General features: G+C 39.5%; 3 protein-coding genes and 1 long non-coding RNA gene across 6 annotated transcripts; 2 read left to right on the forward strand and 2 right to left on the reverse strand.

The window, feature by feature from the left end:
* Positions 1 to 183: 183 nt before the first annotated feature.
* LOC116925271 (transcriptional enhancer factor TEF-1) lies at positions 184 to 14,715 on the forward strand. Of its 2 annotated transcripts, none has more exons than XM_045175629.1 (12): positions 184 to 370; positions 6,729 to 6,955; positions 7,055 to 7,193; positions 9,684 to 9,811; positions 9,975 to 10,022; positions 10,306 to 10,446; positions 10,524 to 10,561; positions 10,679 to 10,988; positions 11,175 to 11,237; positions 11,306 to 11,472; positions 11,542 to 11,776; positions 11,870 to 14,715. In XM_045175629.1, exons 2-12 carry the CDS (start codon positions 6,911 to 6,913, stop codon positions 11,981 to 11,983), a joined length of 1,428 nt encoding a protein of 475 aa, XP_045031564.1. In that variant the 5' UTR covers positions 184 to 370; positions 6,729 to 6,910; the 3' UTR covers positions 11,984 to 14,715. The 2 variants fall into 2 exon arrangements, with proteins under 2 accessions (XP_045031564.1, XP_045031563.1); XM_045175628.1 differs by lacking the exon at positions 184 to 370 and adding an exon at positions 3,589 to 5,189.
* On the reverse strand, positions 14,388 to 16,515 carry LOC116925303. 2 transcript variants are annotated; one of them, XR_006648507.1, is made up of 3 exons: positions 16,161 to 16,515; positions 15,427 to 15,528; positions 14,388 to 15,343 (listed from the first exon to the last, which is right to left on the reverse strand). It is a non-coding gene; the product is annotated as an uncharacterized LOC116925303 (long non-coding RNA). The 2 variants fall into 2 exon arrangements; XR_006648506.1 differs by having other exon boundaries at positions 15,427 to 16,515.
* Positions 16,516 to 16,608: 93 nt separating this feature from the next.
* LOC116925284 (WD repeat domain phosphoinositide-interacting protein 4) lies at positions 16,609 to 18,410 on the forward strand. Its single transcript, XM_032931966.2, has 8 exons — positions 16,609 to 16,776; positions 16,843 to 16,917; positions 16,990 to 17,182; positions 17,294 to 17,474; positions 17,537 to 17,745; positions 17,823 to 17,924; positions 17,994 to 18,115; positions 18,219 to 18,410. The coding sequence occupies exons 1-8, from the start codon at positions 16,722 to 16,724 to the stop codon at positions 18,326 to 18,328; spliced, it is 1,047 nt and encodes a 348-aa protein (XP_032787857.1). The 5' UTR covers positions 16,609 to 16,721; the 3' UTR covers positions 18,329 to 18,410.
* On the reverse strand, positions 18,363 to 18,939 carry LOC116925296 (small integral membrane protein 20-like). Its single transcript, XM_032931985.2, has 3 exons — positions 18,676 to 18,939; positions 18,547 to 18,603; positions 18,363 to 18,486 (listed from the first exon to the last, which is right to left on the reverse strand). Exons 1-3 carry the CDS (start codon positions 18,788 to 18,790, stop codon positions 18,431 to 18,433), a joined length of 228 nt encoding a protein of 75 aa, XP_032787876.1. The 5' UTR covers positions 18,791 to 18,939; the 3' UTR covers positions 18,363 to 18,430.
* Positions 18,940 to 18,961: the final 22 nt, after the last annotated feature.

The following is an 18,961-nucleotide window of genomic DNA, read 5'->3' on the forward strand; positions in this document are numbered from 1 at the left end:
AAGGTGGGTGCAAGGATTTTCTGCTATTTGTTGGATTAGTTCATATTTTAAGCGTTAGATGGCATGGAAAGGATGAAAGGCGGAGCGCGTGACGTCGATGCCATCAGGGAGCAGCACCGTCGCCGCGCCTGCGCGTTGATGTGGGCTGTACCCTGCCTCCCGTCAGTCTTGAAATTCTTTGTATGCATTTCTGGAATACCAACCCCAGTTCTCAGTCCCACCGTTCGCCGCCACGAAACAACCAACCCACGAACTCTCCCACAACAACTTTAGTTGGCGTATGTGAAATAAAAGTTAGTTCTGCTCGTTTTCCAAGTGTTTTCGACGCCATTGCATAGGGGAATACACCAAAGTGACCACAATTCAATAGGTAAGTCTTCTCGAAAGGTGTGCACATTGTGAGTTAAAGCGATTTTTCGAAAAGAGTGACTCGAAACTATCGACCGACGCGACATACACAAGAGCCCGGGAAACCGTTGGCAAAAAATCCCTCGCATACTTGGCGTGCCTCGTCTAGTGTATGTTCTCTTGAGGCTCGTGTAGCCCTCTATTGGTGAATCGTGTCACCAATGGATGCTGCAACACAAAATCCAGCGTTCGTTCGTTCGTTCGTGTGTCGTAATGTTTTTTTCTGACCAACCGATCCAGACACACACACACGTCTTTGTCTGAAACCTTAAAAACTAATTTTATTCTGTGACATTTTTTTGTTTCTTTCTCTGACGCGCCATTTTGAAGGTTCTCGTGAAATTTTTCCTTTCCAAATGTATTTTCTACGTTTAACTACCACAGGGTTGTTAAAAAGTCGATGTAAAAAAGGGGGGAGAAGGGTCTTGTGGACACGGGGGTGTTTGTCCATATTTTAACCCCCTCTGAGGTTCTTTTTTTTTTTTACTTTCTTGAAGGGGAAAAATAAGTGGGGGGGGGAGAAAAAGAGATTTTTCTTTGATGTTATGATGATTATTCCTTTTTTTTTCTGGGTAGAAAAGAAAGAAGAAGAAGAAAAAAAAAAGGGGTAGAATCAAGGCCACGACCTGTTGCTGGCCGACTGTTGAACATTTGGGGGCTCGAACGTGACCCGCGCCGGTGGCCATTGACCACTCTCTTTTCCCTACTACTGGACGCATAACAAATAGAGAGGGAAAAAAGAAACTTCCTTTTTGTACACACACTTACAGATTTGTTAAGAGATTTTTTTTTTTATTTTTTACTATCTGGCGCTCCTTGTAGTTTTATTCAAAAACATTCGTGCGTGAAAAAATATCAACTTGTTCTTTCTATTAAAAACAGAAAATTTGAACCAGCGTCGCCGTCGGCTTCTCTACAGAGCGCATCTGGCGTCACGTTGAGCTAGACGCTGGTTTAAATTTAGAAACATATACACACTCACACAGAGTCTGTGTCTTACAAAAAAATGTGACGTCATTATCAAACGTAGCAGCCACAAGTTTTTTTTTAAAAAAAGCTTTAAAAGGTCAAATAGGATCAATATACAACAAACGAGTTTGTGTGTGTTTCCGGAAATCATTTTTTATTTTCGATTTCTAGTTAAACAAAAGATGAAGAAAAGAAAGAAAAAAAAAACCCGTTTTTTCTTTTGTAATTCAAATCTGACAAAGGCGAGTTGACGAGTTTTTCCTTCGTTTGATCTCTTAACAACAACGACGACGTCTATGCTCTTTTGAGCACCTGTTGTTTGATCACCAAGTTCTCGGTCTACATCTTTTTTTTCTTCTTCAATTCTCTTTGTGTGTGTTTAAAATGTGTGAGAAATCTTGTCGACGATCTCGAAAGATCGAGTCATCAAATGATAGTAGCGTGTACGTTATCTCTTTATATAAATATAAAAAAAATAAGGTTCCTTTTTTTTTTTTATCATTTATATCGTTTCACTGATGTCATCATAACTGCGTGACGTCATTTTTCTCGTGTTGCACGCAGCACATTTCGAAATCTGAATTCTACCGAGACAGAGAAATTGGGTTGTAGCAGCCCAAAATGTTTGACCAAAATGGTGTAGACCTTGATTAGTTCACGGTCAACCGTTTTGATGATGAAATTTGTCGGGAGGCTGCTAGCTACCGGGGGCTCCTTGTTTTTAACTGGACTCTTTTCTTTTTTTCTTAAAAAAAATCAAAAATTAAAAGGACGGGCCCTCCAGCGGCGTCTCGTATTGCAATGACGTGTGGTTGCTTGTGTCTGTGTGTGTAAAATACGAGAATAGAACAAGAGACGTGCTCGGCTTTTTTGTTTTGTTTTTTTCCCCCCCTCGGTATCTTATTCTCTCTTATTACATAACAGAAGACACATGTCTCTCTTTTGAGGGGTTTTGTCAGTGGAAAACATACCAAAAAAAAACTTGTATAAAGAGCAAATAATCTCTGGTGATGAATAATGTATCGTTTTATTTTTTTGTGATATCGATCCCCTTTTGCTTTGTGAATTGTTTTCAACTTGTAGCAGCGAAAGGAAGAAGAAGAGAGAAAAAAAAAAAAATCTTGTTTTGCGGATCTCTTTTTAGACGGATGGCGCCGTCCATCAGGTGTGTCCATACTGGACTGCACCCTCTCAAAACGTTGGGTTTCTTTTTTCTTTTTTTTTTTTTATCGTTCTTTCCAAATCTTTACCTGCAGGGAAAAGAAGAAGGAGAAGCTTTTCTTTTTTGCTTGGTTCCTCTCTTATGTGTCGTGTACAAACGAAAAGAAGGAAGAGGTGCAAGGGGAGGTCCACCTTGTCCAATTCAACAGAGCTGCAGGCGATGGCAGCAGCCAAAGAAGGAGGGGGGGGGGGACTAGACATATATATGTATATATATTTTTTGTATGTGTACCCACCGACTCACCTAACCGACCCTCAGCACACCAGCAAGACCCTTTTTGTGTGTGTGTGTACCTGTTGGGAAGCTGGAGGCTATCTCACCTTGACAGAGAGAACCCCACCAGCAGGGCAGCAGCTCGTGTATATTCAAATGCACCGTTTCTCTTTCTATTCTTTAATAACGTCTCGGGTCAAAAGACTTCTTTTTTTTTTTTTTCTTTCCCCCACATTTTTTTATTATTATTATTATTATTATTATTATATTTCTTTTTCCCAACCACAACCTAAAAAGCTTTTTTTTTTCTTTCTAGTTTTTAATAATCACACAACGAGGGGATATAAATAAAAAAAAAAAATGTTTTTAAAGATTTGTTAGACTTGTGGGGGTCAAACCCCATCTATTGGAGCGTAACACCAACTTTCTTTACCCCCCTCCACCCTCATCAAAAGGCAAATTTGCCTAAAGAACCTGAAGCTAAAAGCCAGGGAAATGGTATGCAATATTATTCAAAGTGTGTACATCATCTATTGATCGATTGTCTGAGAATTAGATAAGAAACAAAAAGTATATAAAACAAAAAAAAAAGAAAAAGAAAATCATTTGAAACCTGTTGGACAAGGATCGATGGATTAGTGCGGGGTCTTTCCTCAAACTGAACGGGGCCAAACAAAACAAAAAAAAAAAACCCGTCCGCACAAAGAAGAAGAAGAACAATGGCGAGCTCGTTTTGTTCTCCAAAAAGATGTCGATAAACATCTTTCTTATAAGGTTCTTGTATAAATCGGTCCGCATCATGCGCGATGCCAAAGTGACCAGTCAACATCGTCTTTTGAAATTGTAATGTTTTGTGCTAGTGACAGGGAAAAAAAAAACCGGGTTCGTGAAAGAGATCTTGTTTATTTCCTCCGTGACCTATAGAAAATTCTTCTTTTCCCTTTTTAGTTTTTCTGAATGCTCTGATGAAAATGTGAGATGGTTGTTTTTCTCGCTCTGATGGATTAAGAGATTGTCCTTGTGCCGCAGGGAGGGATCTCCCCCCTCTTTATTATTATTTATTTTATTTTTTTTTTCTATCCCACTACGTGATGGGCGACAATGAGCTGCGGATTGTATTGATACAAAAAAACATCTTCCGGCACACAAACTTGTGTGTGTTTTCATCGTCTGTCTGTGCGTCTAGAAACACGTAGTACTACACACACAGACACACACACAAAAGATGAAATACGCTTGATAGGCTCATTAAGCGAGCGACAAACACAAGAAGGGGAACCCCTTCATCATAGGGGAAAAGAAAAATCTCTTTATTCTTTTGATGTTGCCCCGTTCTTTTTGTGTGTGTGTCGAAAGGAGGTCATTGATCACATTGAACATTTTTAAGTTAAAGAAGAAACCCTTTCGGTGGATGGAAAAAAAGACGTTGGTGCTCATCAGAGCGCGTGTTAATCTTCGCATGTTTTCTACCTGTAGTAGACATTTTTAAATACAATCCCCCTCCTTCCCCTTTTTTTTCTTCTTTCGAGTTGAACAATTCTGCAGAATAGATGGGAGAGAAATGAGGACTTAGGGGTTAAATATCGAGGGGGGTCTCTCTTTCTTTAGCGAGAGAGTAGGAGGAGGAACTTAAAAAGGAGGAGTTGGGTTATTACCTGAGGGGGCGCCAAAATCTTCTTTTTCAAACCTCCTCCTCCTCCCCCCATTCTGCTGGTTGGGTGGGGTAGGTGGAGGGGGGGAGAGCCAAGCTAGTAACAAAATTTTTTTTTTTTTTTGTGTGTTGTTGTTGGACCCAACTGCATCCCCCCGTTCGCAACTGTGCCCTCCCCCTCAACTGAATTCGATGAATTTTTCGAAAAGTCCTGTCTCTCTCTCTCTCTCTACGTTATAACATTCCTGGGCTTCTGTGTGTGTGTGTGTACTATCCGCCGCTCTTCTCTCTACTCCGGTATCATAAGCGAGAAAAGAAAGAAAAAAATAAAACCTGTGCGGACTTGTGTGTGTGTGTCTCCGTCGGTAGCAAGCAAGTAACGGACGGGAATGGATGGGCAGGAAGCATTTTTGAAATAGTCGAGCGGTGGCAGTGTCTCGGTGCTGTCGTGTTTTTTTGAATTCGATCCATTTATACTTTGCCTTAGTAACTTAACAAAGTTGTTGTTGTTGTTGTTGCTGCAGTGTTTATGTGAGAAAGAGCCAACGGATTTTGTTTTTTTTTCGAGTGAGATTGTGTGTGTGTGTGTGTGTGTGTGTTTTTCGGTTTTGTTGTGGGGGTTGAAAAGAAAAAAGGGGGCCCCGTTTTTTGGGGGGCTGTGAATGAAGGATTCGTTTCGCATGTTCGCCCCACTAGCAGCAGCAGCCTGGCCTCTCGTCAGTCCCGGTAAATAATATCAACAAGAATGGCGTTTTTTTTTGGTTTAAAGAAATAAAAAGCGCCATCTTAATTAGCGAGGAATTGTGAAAAATCGGATGTTGTCGTGTCTCTCACACCTTGCCAATTAACACCTTTCACCAACCAAAGTTCCTCCTCCTGTTTGACATGCAACCTCAAGACATTTTCGAATGATTTTCCCGCCCAACTTTATCTTTCCCTGCGGCTACAATCATTTCAAACTACTAGGACGCGTATTGTTTGTGTTTTGTTTTTGTTTTTTCACGAGAAAAAAAAAACAACATTCCGGCTCTTCCGGCCCTTTTTTTTTTTATATGTATTTTTCTCAGAAACACTTTTATAGCGAAACCACACTGTCCTTACCAGGAGTTCTCTTTTATGCAACAATGTAAAGAGATAGCAATCACCTCCCCGAAAAGCCCAACTGGTTTCATTTTGTTGTATAGTTAAATCTCCTACGATTTCTTGGAATCGCCATTAATTTTCTTCTTCTTCTTCGTAGAGCCACGTAAAAACGTGTGGCAATTTCCAGAATCTCAACGTCGTTTCGATGGAGCGACTAGATTTAAAAAAAAAAAAACTAGCCCCCCGTAATCAAGGCATGTAAAAGTATCGTGTGTTATTGGGCAATCCCGTTTGCGTCATTCGCGTGAATCATTTTCTGTGTGTTTCTCTACCAGAAAAAAAAAGGGAATGTATACAATTGCAAAACGCATTTTGATGAAACATCCGGTCATCTGTCTTCTAGTGGGGCAACCTGTTTTTCTTCGTCCTTTTTGTGTTTTTTGTTGTTGTTAGACTCTCGCTGGACAAGGAGCAGACACTTTTGATGTTACATAATCTCAGTTCTTCCTCTTTTGGACTGTACGATTTGTTCCGCCGCATTGACTGCTCGTCCTACCTGCCCCTCCCATTTCATGTCGTCCTTTATTTACGTTTTTTAATCGAAAAGAAAAAGAAAACGTGAAATTTCTCAAACAAATAAAAAAATGGTATGGAATCCGATCCGGATGGTGCACGCGCTCCGCCGTTTCCGGGCGTCGCTCGTCCGACCGAAGACAAGTTGAAAGCACACACACACACACACACACAGAGAGAGATGTGTATATATTGTAGTAGAGAAAAGACTTTTTGCGTCATCTCGCTCCCTACACACGAGACTTGTTGTGTGTACGTGTCTCTCCCCTGTGTCTGGATAATGTCGACAGAACCTTTTGGCTTTGATGTCTGCGCAATTAACCTTATCCTCGCAACCATTTTGTATTCGTTTGATGATGAACATCGTCAAAGAAGTCAACGGAAAAAAAAAGAGGGAGAATAGAAAGAGGGGCTTATAAAGGCCACATCAAAGGGACACAAGAGAAATCGATTTGAACTCATCGTATGGAATGAACCGATTGATTTATGCGATACATAAACGATTTGGGTTCCATCTGGTGTCCCATTATTGTCATTCATTTATTTTTATTTTATTTTATTTATTTTTTTATTCGTTTCTTGTAACAATTTGTTTTTCACTTTGTGCAGGTGAGGCGTGGGCGTTGAGCGGGGCAAAATTATCTTCTTCCTGGCAGCAGCAGCAGCAGCAGCAGCAGCAACAAAATCAAGCGTACGGCGGTTCGTCTACGTCATCGGCAGCTATTCCGGGCAGCCAGCGTGAGCCAACAACATTGTCCAGCAGGACGGACGCCGCCGTGGATCACAACAACATGGCCGGCGAGTTACCACTCTCGCCAGAAGATCTCTCTAGTGATGTATAAAATGATTCATCAACTCGATTATTCTTTATTGATTTTTTGAATTGGTTTATTTTTGAAATGATGAAACTTTTTTTTTTTATTTTGCCATGGTAGGATGAAAAAGATTTGGCGTCGGCCGACGCCGAGGGCGTTTGGAGTCCCGATATCGAGCAAAGCTTCCAAGAAGCTTTGGCCATTTATCCGCCGTGCGGACGACGGAAAATTATCCTGTCCGACGAAGGGAAGATGTACGGTAAGTCGGATCGAATCCAGCTGGAGCCAATTCTTTTTTTTTTTTCACTACCCCGCTATTTTTATGCGTGTTCTTAACATTCAAACTGCGATTCGAGTACTTTCCCGCTTAAACGTTTTTTTTTTTTTTTTTTAAGTAATGCAGAGACACGATTAGATATTTTTGTTGTGCTCCCGTTAACGTAACCGTAAGGAAAGGGGGGAAATTGCATGTCGATAACATTGCGAAAAAAATAATAATAAATTAGAAAAAAAAGGGGGAATTTAAATAAGATAAGGAGAAAAAGAAGAGGGTCCGGCAACAAACGAGGATATCGGATGTCGACGTATGTTGGTGATTGCGATGACGCTTGCGCAATCAACGTTTCTAGAAGCCCTAGCGGCGACATTTTGCCTCACAAGGAGCTCCAGCCGCACCTGGTGGGGGTAGTGAGCTGCTGCTGCCTTCCCTTTCGCCATTGTTTCTTTTTGTTTTTTTTTATTATTGTTTTTCTTTTCACGGAAATATGGGAGGGGTTTCCTCCTGCGTTTCACACAGTCCAGTGAACTCTGTCGACACACTACAAACATCGTTGTTTTTTTCAATTTTGTTTTTGTTCGTTTTTTTTTTTTTTCGGAAAACGATGGCACAGGGTTTGTATTTTTGTGGGGCGGTGCCTTATGACTCATCAGGATGAGATAAAAAAAAAAAAAAAATTTGAACTAAACGCATTTTCTTTCTTTCGGTTGTCATGCAGACTTGTAATCGTTGGAAGCTTTAGATAGCCAAGGGTTTTTTTTTTTTTTTGAACAACAAAAACAAAATGCTTTTAAGACACAAAGGCAGAGGTCGGAGAAAAATAAAAGATTGACATTGATTTTTGTTGTGTGGCTAGTTCAAAAAGAAATGCAACCCCGTGCTCGCTTCTCTTGAATGCGGACGTGACTGGCCCATGTCGCCACTGAGCGACGGCGGCGTCTCTCAAAACCTGAAAGGGTTGGCAGCGCTGAAAGTTGATTTTTTTTTTTTTTCGGAATGTTTTGTTTTCTTCCACTTCACAGAGGAATGTCTACATATACATTTTTTCCCCTCCCTCTCTGTGCGTCTTTGCTTGGCGATAGTAGAAAAATCTAAAATTCTATTGAAATTCTTTTTATTTTATTTCATTTTTTTTTTTTTTGCTACTAAAAATTCCTTACGTCTTGATGTGCTTTTGTTTTTCGGTTGAAAAAAAAAAACACGTGAAATTTTTTGTTGTTTTTATTTTTTGGCGCAATCTTTAGCCAATCGGGACTCGTATGACACACACGCGGGTTGCAGTAACCTTTTTCCAGGGTTTTGACATTGATGGAGCTTTTTCTATTCTCTGCCGAAATCTTTTCTTATTTTTATTTTTATTTTTTCAAAACAAGAAGAGAGAGGAACGGAACCTTGAAAACGGGGTGGACACAAAATTTTGGCCCGTCTTCGTTATTTTTTCAGTAGCGATATTTTTAATTTTTTCCGTTTCCTCACCATCCGAAAACCACGTGACTTGGCGCAGTCATCTCAGGTAGACGATCAGCAAAATAAATTATTCAAAAAAAAAAAAATAATCCTTATCCCCCTAAAAATGAAAAGAAGATGCGCATTATTTGCCAGATCCCCCCCATCAAATGTGAATTCGAACATGGCAGAAAGAAGAAGAAGTTATGCACCCGTTTCCAATTCCGCATCTGTTTGCGAGAGACTCGTCTCGACTCGTCTCTCCCTCCACCTTTTTTCTTCTTCTTCTTCTTTTCTACGACTACTATATATTCCGGACGTTGAGCTATGTCGGGAATGTGCAATTAGTGAAGTTTCCGTCTCTGTGCTGCCTTGACAACGACTATCTCTCGCTCTCTCTATTCTTCTCTTTTTTCCTCTGCGTCTGTGGGGGCTGTTGCATCGTCCAATTTCCGTCACACATTCCACATCCCAACTGCGGAGTACATCGAGAGACAATTTTCTCCCCCCTCCTGCACCTCCGCCCCAAAAACAGAGGGGATGCACCGGATGGAGAAAGAGAAAGAATCTTTATGTGTAATATATATTTAGATGTATTAACTTTGAGTTTTTTTGTTTTGTTTTGCACCTCCTCTACGAGAGAGATGTACGTTTAGTTTGTGTAAGAAATAGAGAGATGTACGTGGGGGATGTACACGTTAACGTGCGCGTGTGTGTGTATTTATACCAACAATCCGCCTGCAATCCGGCGACGACTGGTTTCTTTCCAACTTCCCCTGAGCTGCTAGTCCGTCTTAAACCGCACACGAGCGGCTCACATTTCGCCTACCGTTTCGAAAATAAACTCAAACCCTACCACCCCCCTTCCCCCACTTCTAAACAAGAGAGCGACCAATGAAAACACAGGCCAAAGAAACTTGTTCTTCTCTTTTTACGTCAACATGGCGAAATTTCCGAATGTGCATCGATTTTATTATTTAATTGACATGATTCATATTTGGCGTTTTTTGTTTTTTTACTTTTTAGGACGCAATGAATTAATTGCGCGCTACATCAAGTTACGGACGGGCAAGACGCGGACGAGAAAACAAGTCAGTTCGCACATCCAAGTCCTGGCCAGAAGGAAATTACGTGAAATTCAATCTAAAATCAAGGTAAATTCATTGACATTTCTTTGTTTGATCATCCCGTTTTGTTTTTTTTGTTTTCTAAAATTTCTCTTGTGCTCAAGTTGTGGCCCCGGTTGTGTTTTGTTTTTGTTTTTTTTTTTTTTTCAAAATGAAATCATTTTGCGTTTGTTATCCCCTTATTCCATAGAATGCCTCCAAAGATGAAGTCCTCCGCCTCTACGGTTCTGTGGCCCAGGTTAGTAACGCGCACAACATGGCGTTTTTCATTTGTTTTTCTTTATCTAGCGAAAACAAATTCAAAAGAACAAACTCGAGGTTCTCAGATGTTTTGCGGGTGTGTGTTGTTCCCCCCTTTGTTGACTTGCGTGTTTTTTCTCGCGTGTATTCTTTTGTCAACAATTGTAACGCGAGTTCGTAGGGTACGCCTTTTAAAAATGGACTTGAAAAAAGAAAAAAACAAAAATCGTCACTTGGAAAATGTTTTTTTTAAATGTTATTTATTTTAAAAATAAAAAAAGGATCAAGCTACCAAGGAGAAGGCGTTGCAAAACATGTCCAGTATGTCCAGTGCCCAAATCGTCTCGGCCAGTTCGCTGCACAATAACAAGACTAGCCTTTCGGGGCTAGGACTACCCGCCCCCGTCTCCTACCCACCGCCGGTAAGTTCAAATCTCTTTGCCCTTTGGTTATCAGATATTTTTTTCAAAAACAAAACATTTATCTTTAATTATGGCAGTTTTGGCAGCCTGGTCTTCAACCCGGACCTTCTCAAGAGTAAGCCCCTTCATTTATTTATTTAATTTTTTTTTTCTTGAATATTTACGTCTAATTGAATGAATTGAAAATGTATTAATAATTTGTTTGTTTTTTTGTTTTGAAAAAAAAAATTAGTGTCAAGCCGTTTGCACAATCACATTACGCAGTGGGTGCCAGTCCGTCTAGTAACAATAAATCGGGCACGTCAAATGGCGGGACAGGTTCATCCGCCGGCAGCGGTGAGATGGCCGGCTTGTTGGCGCCTTCCGCCACGCCCAACGCACCTTCTTCTTCAACGGCATCGTCAGTGACCACAGTGGCAACGACGGCCGGTCTCACCCCACCAGCACCACCTCCGCCATGGGAAGGACGAGCCATCGCCACCCACAAGTTGCGGCTGGTCGAATTCTCGGCCTTTTTAGAACAGCAACGCGATCCCGATACGGTACGTTGTTGTAATCTGATACGTTCCATCATCGTGATGGACGCATTCTTTTGCCGCATAGTTTTTTTTTTTTTCCACGAGATCTATCCGATTACAATTGGAGGGGGGGATAGAAAAGAGATATCAACAACGTCGCCTTGAATTTAACTTTCATTTGTTTTTTGTTTGGTTTTCCAATTATTTTAGTATCACAAACATTTGTTTGTTCAAATCGGGGGCGCCACCAGCTACTCCGATCCCATGTTGGAGGTAAAAACAACAATCGATTGTTTTCATTGTGATTGATTTTTAAAAAAGTTGATGGATTTGGTTTTCAGGCGGTCGATATCCGGCAAATCTACGACAAATTCCCAGAGAAAAAGGGCGGCCTAAAGGAGCTGTTCGACAAAGGTCCTCAGAACGCGTTTTTCTTGGTGAAGTTCTGGGCCGATTTGAGCACCAACATCACCGAAGACGTCGGGGCCTTTTACGCCGTCACTTCCCAGTAAGTTTTCCTATTCCCCGCTTGCGCAATGTTTTCAAACGCACTAAGACAAACTCTCGTTGGTTGAAGGTACGAAAGCAACGAGAACATGACGATCACGTGTTCGACCAAAGTTTGCTCATTCGGTAAGCAAGTCGTGGAAAAGGTGGAAACGGAGTACGCGCGTTTCGAGAACGGCCGTTTCGTTTATCGCATCCATCGCTCGCCCATGTGCGAGTACATGATCAATTTCATCCACAAGCTCAAACACTTGCCCGAGAAGTACATGATGAACAGCGTCCTCGAGAACTTCACCATCTTGCAGGTGAAAAACATTCGGTTTCGATTCATTTTCACTTGCTTTGTTTTTAACGTCTTTCGTTTGTTGCGGTTTTGCGTGCGCGTCTCTGCCCACCAGGTGGTGACGAATCGGGACACGCAAGAGACGCTGCAGTGCGTGGCCTACGTTTTCGAAGTGTCCACGTCGGAGCACGGCGCCCAGCACCACATCTACAGACTGGTGAAAGATTGACCACGTCCTCCTTTGCTCACTTTGCACGGAGGTTACGGAGAGAGAGGTTATTTCTTCGCTTTCGTTTTGTTTTGTACTTTTTATTTTTGGCGTTGCACTCGTAATCGACGAAGAAGATCGTGAAGAAGTTGTCAGGAAAAAAACAAAACAAGAAAAAAATGATTATATACATTGCGATGTGTGTGTGTGATACGCGATGGCAGCAAAGATGGAAGAGCAGCGAGACAACACTCCCCCCCCAAGGCATCTCTCTTTTTTTTTCTTTCTTTCTTGATTTATATATTATATAAATATTTTGTTGTTGTTGTTGTTTCTTTCTCTTCCTGCGTACCGTTGCAGCTATAGCATCAAGTTTTTCTTCTAAGAAAAAAAAAACAAAAACAAACAGGTTTTTTAAATTTTTTGATTTTATTTCATAGATTTGTGGGAGGAGGGGGAGAGTCCGTTTTGTTTGTGTGGGTAGGTAGACCCGTGTCCAATACCAAGGCGATATCAAATCTCTTTTTTTTTTTAATATATTTGTTTTGTGTGTGTGTGTGTGTGTGTGTGTGTAGAGGAAACACACACAAACATACGCCCTTATTTTTTTCTTTGGTCTCTTTCTTTTGTTTTTTTCGTTTATCGCGTTTCTTAAATTTCTTGTGTGTTGCGGATTCGTTTTTTTTTTCTTTCTCTCTTCTCGATTCAATCCCTCCTCCTCCTCCCCCAAGCTCCAATGAAATCAGATGATACGCAAATTGCGGGAATTTTTTATTTTTTATTTTTTATTTTTTATTCAACACATTTTTACGGGAGAGAAAAAGACATTAGAATTTTTTTTTTTTTTTTTTTTGGAGAGGGGGTAACGAAAACCCAACCAGTGGCGGCTTTTTTTTTCTCTGTGAACGTGATTTTTTATTTCGTCAAGCGAATTTTCGCGGCAGATTTAAAAACACACATCGGAAAATGTTAATTTTTTATTTATTTTTTATTTTTTATTATTATTTCTTTATTGTTTTTATGTTAAATATTTTTTTTGGAGGGGGGGGAAATGATCGACAATACCAGATCTCACTTAGCTGACGTTAAAAACAAAACAAGACAAAAAAAAATTGAATAACATGATGTAATATGAAACGTTTTGCATGTGTGGCGTGTGCCTCTTCGTCTTCTCCCCTCTTCTTCTTATTTTTTATTTTTATTTTTTTATATCATATTTTTAATAGACATATTATCAATGGGAGGAGGGGGAACCCGTCCTCTTTCCTTCACGAGATTGCGTGCGTCTGCCATTTAGAAATAATTCGTGAGTGACTGTGTGTGTGTGTGTGTGTTTTGTTTCGTCTTTATTTCCCGTGCCAAGAGACTCTTTTTTTTTGTTTCCTTTTCCAACATCCGCCTCTTCCGCAAATCGTCACTTTTTTTACCGTTGCAAAAAGCCATTTGAAATCTTTTTGAAAAAAAAAAAAAAAAATCGCGCCATATCGGTACTGCCATATCAAATCCCTGAAAATATTTGAAAAGTTGTCGTTTCATTTTCCTTTTTGTGAATTTTAAAAAAATTTAATATTTTTTTTTTTTTTACGACTACAGACAATGTAACAAGCAGGAATGATTTAATTCCTTTGAAAATTCAGATACTAGGCTAAATTTATCACCCCCCCACCTTTTTTTTTCCTGTGTAAAAGTACAGTATGTATTGTTTGTCGAGCAACATACAGTGCCTTGGCCCGGTTTTATTTTTACCTTTTAAAAACAAAAACAAAACAAAAAGAAATTTCTATACACACAATCCCACCAATCGACGCTGTTTTCATCTGTTAAACTGCGTTTTACATCTCAACGTCTAGTTAATTTCTTGATTTTTCTCGTGGCTTTTCGTTAAATTTTTGCGTAAACACAAAACAGAGCTAAAATTCTAGTAAAAAAAAAAACAAAATGCCGATTTCTTTTTTTTTTTTTTAGTAAATTTTCTTCGTAAAAATGGCAACGTCTTCCGATTCGAAGTTCTTTCAGATATTCATTTCCCTTCTAACTTCGTTCGGAAGTTTCTATCGTTCCCTTCCACCCCTTTTATTTTTCATTAAAAATGTTCCGGATGTTTTACTCCTCTCATGTGATCCCTCGTCTCTTTCGTGTGTCAGTGTATCATTCTTTTCAGTGACGTAACAAATTTGATGTGTTAAATTCCAAAGGCCATCCGATACTTAAAAGATTTAAACTTGTTCATGAACATGTTGGAATATTGACAATCAAATTGAAAAGAATTGTTGTAATGAGAAAACAAAACGGCTGCAGCTGTTGTGCTGAAAACAAACCAAAATAATATCATCGTTTCCATATCAAAACGACTTGAAATAATAATTTTTTTAATCAACTGTTTACAGCTGCAGTTTTAACATAAAAATTGGCATGAAAAAAATGTAGAATTTTCCTCTTACCTCTTCTTCTTCTCTCTCTCTCTATACTAAATGAATTCTGTCTATGTGTATGTATGTGTGTTTTGTGTTTGATTTGTTCATGTGCTGCTGCCCTCTCCGGTCTCTAATTTGAAGCAAAAAAACCCGAAAAAAAAAAGAAGAAAAACAAAAAAAGAAGAAAAAAATATTGTGAACTGTACAGTTTTAACTTTATGAAATTTGAATGTGTGCGTGTGTGTGCAGTGGAAATTATGTCGACGCAAAATGTGTCCGATGATGTCAGCATAAAACGGAAACAGAAAAAAAAAAATATGAAAGAAATGTCTTGAAAAATGGAGCATTTGATTTGATTTTTTTACGAAAGAGAGTATGGGAAAAGCGGAAGAGAAGTTAGATACGAACATAAGATAGTTTTTTAAGACATATTGAAAAATTCTTCCGCCGCACGATGTCAACGAAAAGCGGAGGGCAAGAGAGAAATTATTAATTGCGTCGGTGGAGTTCAAACGGACAAGACAAAAAGAATCAAAGTAGAAATGTTGGTTTCCGTTTGTATCCATCGGCCTTCGCATTCCGTCGTACGTGGAATGCGTTTCGATTGAAACGATTTTTTTTTTTATTTCTCTTTCTTATTTTTAGTAATTTTTTTTTCTCTTCTTCTCCATAGCAGAAGAAGAAGAAGAAGAAAAAAGAAACAATTAAACTTTTGCATTTTGGAGACATGAGAAACAAAAAAAAAGAAAAATGGAAGACGAAAATTCCTTTGGCCCTTATTCTTACCTTCATTGTCCATGGGAAAAAATGTGTTTTTGTGACTTCCATATCACCGAAAAAAATAAAAAATAAAATTCCCGCTCTTTCTTCTCTATAAATGTGACATTCCCCGCGTGTTTTTTTCCCGTTCAGTTGCGATCGTCTGCTCGGATAGCCGAGCATTTTCTCTGCGTTGGTCCAAGAAATTCTGAAACAAAACACAGAAAAAATGTATCGTGAACGAAACACATTTTTTCCCGAGTTGTATGTGTGTGTGTGTGTACTACTCACGGAATGTCATTTTTTGATATTCTCTGTCTTAAGAAGAAGAAAAGAACCTTTTTGCTCGAGAAGGAAAATCCCGACGTCGCCGATAGATGTGATGGTGCATAACTTGGAACGAGACAACAAGAGAAATTTTTCAAATTGTATAAAGATGCGTATACATTTCCTGCATGTAAACTTCAATGAATTTCAACGAAACGTGACCAGATTAAATGCGGCATCTTTATTCAAAACAAACGGAAAAAGAATCGAGGAAAACAAAAAACAAAATGGCGAACGTGACTGTGATACAATTTTCATTCTAGGAGACAGATCCCATCCTAAAACACACTTTCTGTACGGTTCAAGAGTTTAACAATACCCAAACACATCAGTAGCTGTGATTAAATATCAACGTTTAAAAAAAAATTTTGGACCCCAATTCACATGACTTATTCCTATGGAAACGTATTGGAAATTGATCAGCTGTTATTTTCAGGCCCAATGGCTGAATGGAAAAAAAAAAACAGGGAAATTTATGCATGAGGAAAGATCGGGTGTCGACTGAACGTCATTTATTATTCCATCATTGACGCCCCTCTCTTGTGGTATTGTGCTGAACACCATCACAATATACAATGAGGAAGGTAAAAGATGAAACGAGGGTAACGTCAGGCCGAACCGATGATTGGAAAATTGCATGAGGTTATATTGAATGCCTTCATTAAGGAGGTTTCGGAACTTACACGTATGTAAACTACCTGCTTTTGTATGTGGAATATGCTGATCCCAACGCAGCAAATACGGTGCATCAATCAAATTCGATGACGCCACACAAATGGCTACCCGTTTTCTGATCTCAACAGGTATCGATTTCATTCTCTAGCTTCTGTACACATGTAATGAACTGAGCTGCCCCCACCGTCGACAACGTGTTTACGATGAATCATAGTCGTTTGTAACTATTTTGTTCTAAAAGAAAAGACCACCGAAGTTTATGATGGGATTTCTTTTGATAAACTAGATAACAAATTGGAAAGAACAGAACAGATTTTTTTTTCTTCTTTTGTTTCTGATTTCTGAAAGATATAAATGATTCGACAACGAAGCTCGATTTCCTTTTCCCGCGCGATTTTCATCTCCGGTTTTGATAATGGCCGCTAGGTAACGTTAGCTCGCTGTTTAATTTTCTGTCGTGTTGGTTTCGACACACAACAAATACATGTGTATATATAAGCTAATCGAGGACACACATTTTTAGGGGTGCGATATTTTGTGCTGCGCAATATTAAAAATTTTAAGAACCACTCTGGACGCAAGTCATGACGTCCAGAGGTGGTGCAAAAGTTTTGAGCTTAAAATTCAATCAGGATCGCAGTAAGTCCTCTTTTCGTCCTATCTTGGAAACTACCCCTTTGTTATCGTCGACTGTTTTTTTTGCAGGCTGTTTTACTTGCTGCACTGATGCTGGTGTACGTATATTCAACGTCGAACCCCTTACTGAGAAAGCACATTATGGTAATGGTTAGATATTTTCTATTGCTCATCCTTGCGCAGGAATAGCCGAACAATTTGCTTACTCTTAAACAGATGCATCTGAAATGGGCACTGTCATTCATTGTGAAATGCTGCACAGGACAAACTTGATAGCTATGGTTGGTGGTGGCCCACGTCCAAAGTTTGCAGATAACACAATATTGATTTATGATGATGTTTTGAAAAAGTTTGTCCTTGAATATACTTTCACTCAACCAGTTGTTGCTGTCCACCTGAAAAGAGACAGGTACAATCAGCTGTTTGCCTTTGTTAGTTTTCTTTTCCATTTAAAAGATTGCGTAACATTGCGCAATGAAACTTGGTTTACTAATACAATTTTTATTCTCTGTATTTGCAGATTGATAGCAGTACTGAGGAGGCAAATTCATGTATTTTCTTTTCCCAATAACTCAAAAAAGCTTTTCACCTTGGAAACAAGGGACAATCCAAAGGGACTTTGTCAGATAAACTCTCTTATATCATCAGAAAAACAGTTGCTAATATGTCTGGGTCATAAACTAGGAAGCATTCAACTAGTGGTATGCCCCATATAGTTCTCTTCTAGTCTTCATATTCATTATTTGGCTTTCATTAATTACAGGACTTATCAGTCACTGAATTTGGTATTTCTAGTGCTCCTCAAACAATAAGTGCTCATCAAGGAGAGGTGGCCTGCTTAGCTTTGAATTCACAAGGTACTTTGGTTGCTACAGCATCGGACAAGGGTACTCTCATCCGTGTTTGGGATACGATGAAACGAACCCTTTTAGTCGAACTCAGACGCGGATCAGACCCCGCTACTTTATATTGGTAAAACATATGCTCTTTATACCATAGACTCTTATTGTCGTATGCTAATCGTATCCTTTTGTTCTTCTTTCTAATAGTATTAATTTTAGCCCCGATTCCGAATTTCTCTGTTGTTCCAGCGACAAAGGAACCATTCATATATTTGCCCTCAAAGAAACGCATCTTAATCGCCGTTCTTCGTAAGAATTTCTGTTTAAATGAATTTTGAATTGTCCAGCTTACTACATACGAAATAATTGAACTTGCAGGTTAAAGAAAATGAGCTTTCTAGGTAACTATATCGAGTCACAGTGGGCTCTAGCGAATTTCACGGTGCCACCCGAGAGCGCATGCATCTGCGCGTTTGGCAGCAATAAATCCAGCGTCGTAGGTAGGACCCCCTTAAAAATAACTTCTTTTTAACTATCTTTAACATCGAGCGTTTATCGTTTTGGGGGGGATTCTTCTTTGTTTGTTGTATTTCTGAAATTCAGCCATCTGTATGGACGGCACGTTCCACAAATATGTTTTTACGCCGACTGGGAACTGCAATCGCGAGTCGTTCGATGTGTACCTGGACGTCTGTGAAGACGATGATTTCTGATACCATATTCAGGGAAGGAAACGATCAATGCATGTATACGTTCAGGTGTTTTAATGTTTCATACACAAAGGGTTTTTCTATACATATAACACAAGGAGCGGCTTATTTTTCAACTGCTTCCTTTGGCCTGCCGAAAGGATCTGACCAAACTTTCATATCTGAACGAGAGGGGAAAATTAACTTCTAGTAATTCATAGGAATGGGTTTAGGTGTCTTACTTCCTGGTTGAACTTCCTCTTGTTTGATTCCCCTCCTGTTAACAGATTGTTGTTTCTCTACAGAAAAGAATTTGTTACTATAAATGGGGAGGCTGTTGCATAACTTGACTTTTGGGATTTTCTACTCACTGTAAGGCTCTGGATCCATCATAGGGCTGACTATTATCGGATAGATCGCTAAACCTATTACTCCAATAACTGAACCGACCATTGCAGCATATTTCCAACCTTTTAACAAAACCATTTTCTAAAGACTTTTTGATGCGAATTTTATGCGGCTTGGGATTGTTTGTTGTGAAATGTGGGCTGTAGCAGACGATGGTAGAATTTAGAAATAGCTTGCGTTTGCCATACCTAGATGACGTCTTGACTTTCAGAGAACCAATTCAACGTGATCTTTCGGTTTTCCCCTTCT

Source organism: Daphnia magna, linkage group LG6, assembly GCF_020631705.1.
Source record: "Daphnia magna isolate NIES linkage group LG6, ASM2063170v1.1, whole genome shotgun sequence".
Lineage (NCBI taxonomy): Eukaryota > Metazoa > Arthropoda > Branchiopoda > Diplostraca > Daphniidae > Daphnia > Daphnia magna.

Excerpts from the sequence above, each read along its gene's own strand:
- LOC116925296 (XM_032931985.2), bottom strand. The coding sequence starts at position 18,790 with ATGGTTTTGTTAAAAGGTTGGAAATATGCTGCAATGGTCGGTTCAGTT. Across the intron at positions 18,604-18,675 it reads GATGGATCCAGAGCCTTACA|AGAAACAACAATCTGTTAAC; the intron begins GTGAGTAGAAAA and ends TCTTTTCTGTAG. Across the intron at positions 18,487-18,546 it reads AGAGGAAGTTCAACCAGGAA|ATATGAAAGTTTGGTCAGAT; the intron begins GTAAGACACCTA and ends CCTCTCGTTCAG.
- LOC116925271 (XM_045175628.1), top strand. The coding sequence starts at position 5,126 with ATGAAGGATTCGTTTCGCATGTTCGCCCCACTAGCAGCAGCAGCCTGG. Across the intron at positions 10,023-10,305 it reads TCTACGGTTCTGTGGCCCAG|GATCAAGCTACCAAGGAGAA; the intron begins GTTAGTAACGCG and ends AAATAAAAAAAG. Across the intron at positions 11,473-11,541 it reads TTTTACGCCGTCACTTCCCA|GTACGAAAGCAACGAGAACA; the intron begins GTAAGTTTTCCT and ends CGTTGGTTGAAG.
- LOC116925284 (XM_032931966.2), top strand. The coding sequence starts at position 16,722 with ATGACGTCCAGAGGTGGTGCAAAAGTTTTGAGCTTAAAATTCAATCAG. Across the intron at positions 16,918-16,989 it reads TACTGAGAAAGCACATTATG|ATGCATCTGAAATGGGCACT; the intron begins GTAATGGTTAGA and ends ACTCTTAAACAG. Across the intron at positions 17,475-17,536 it reads TAGGAAGCATTCAACTAGTG|GACTTATCAGTCACTGAATT; the intron begins GTATGCCCCATA and ends CATTAATTACAG.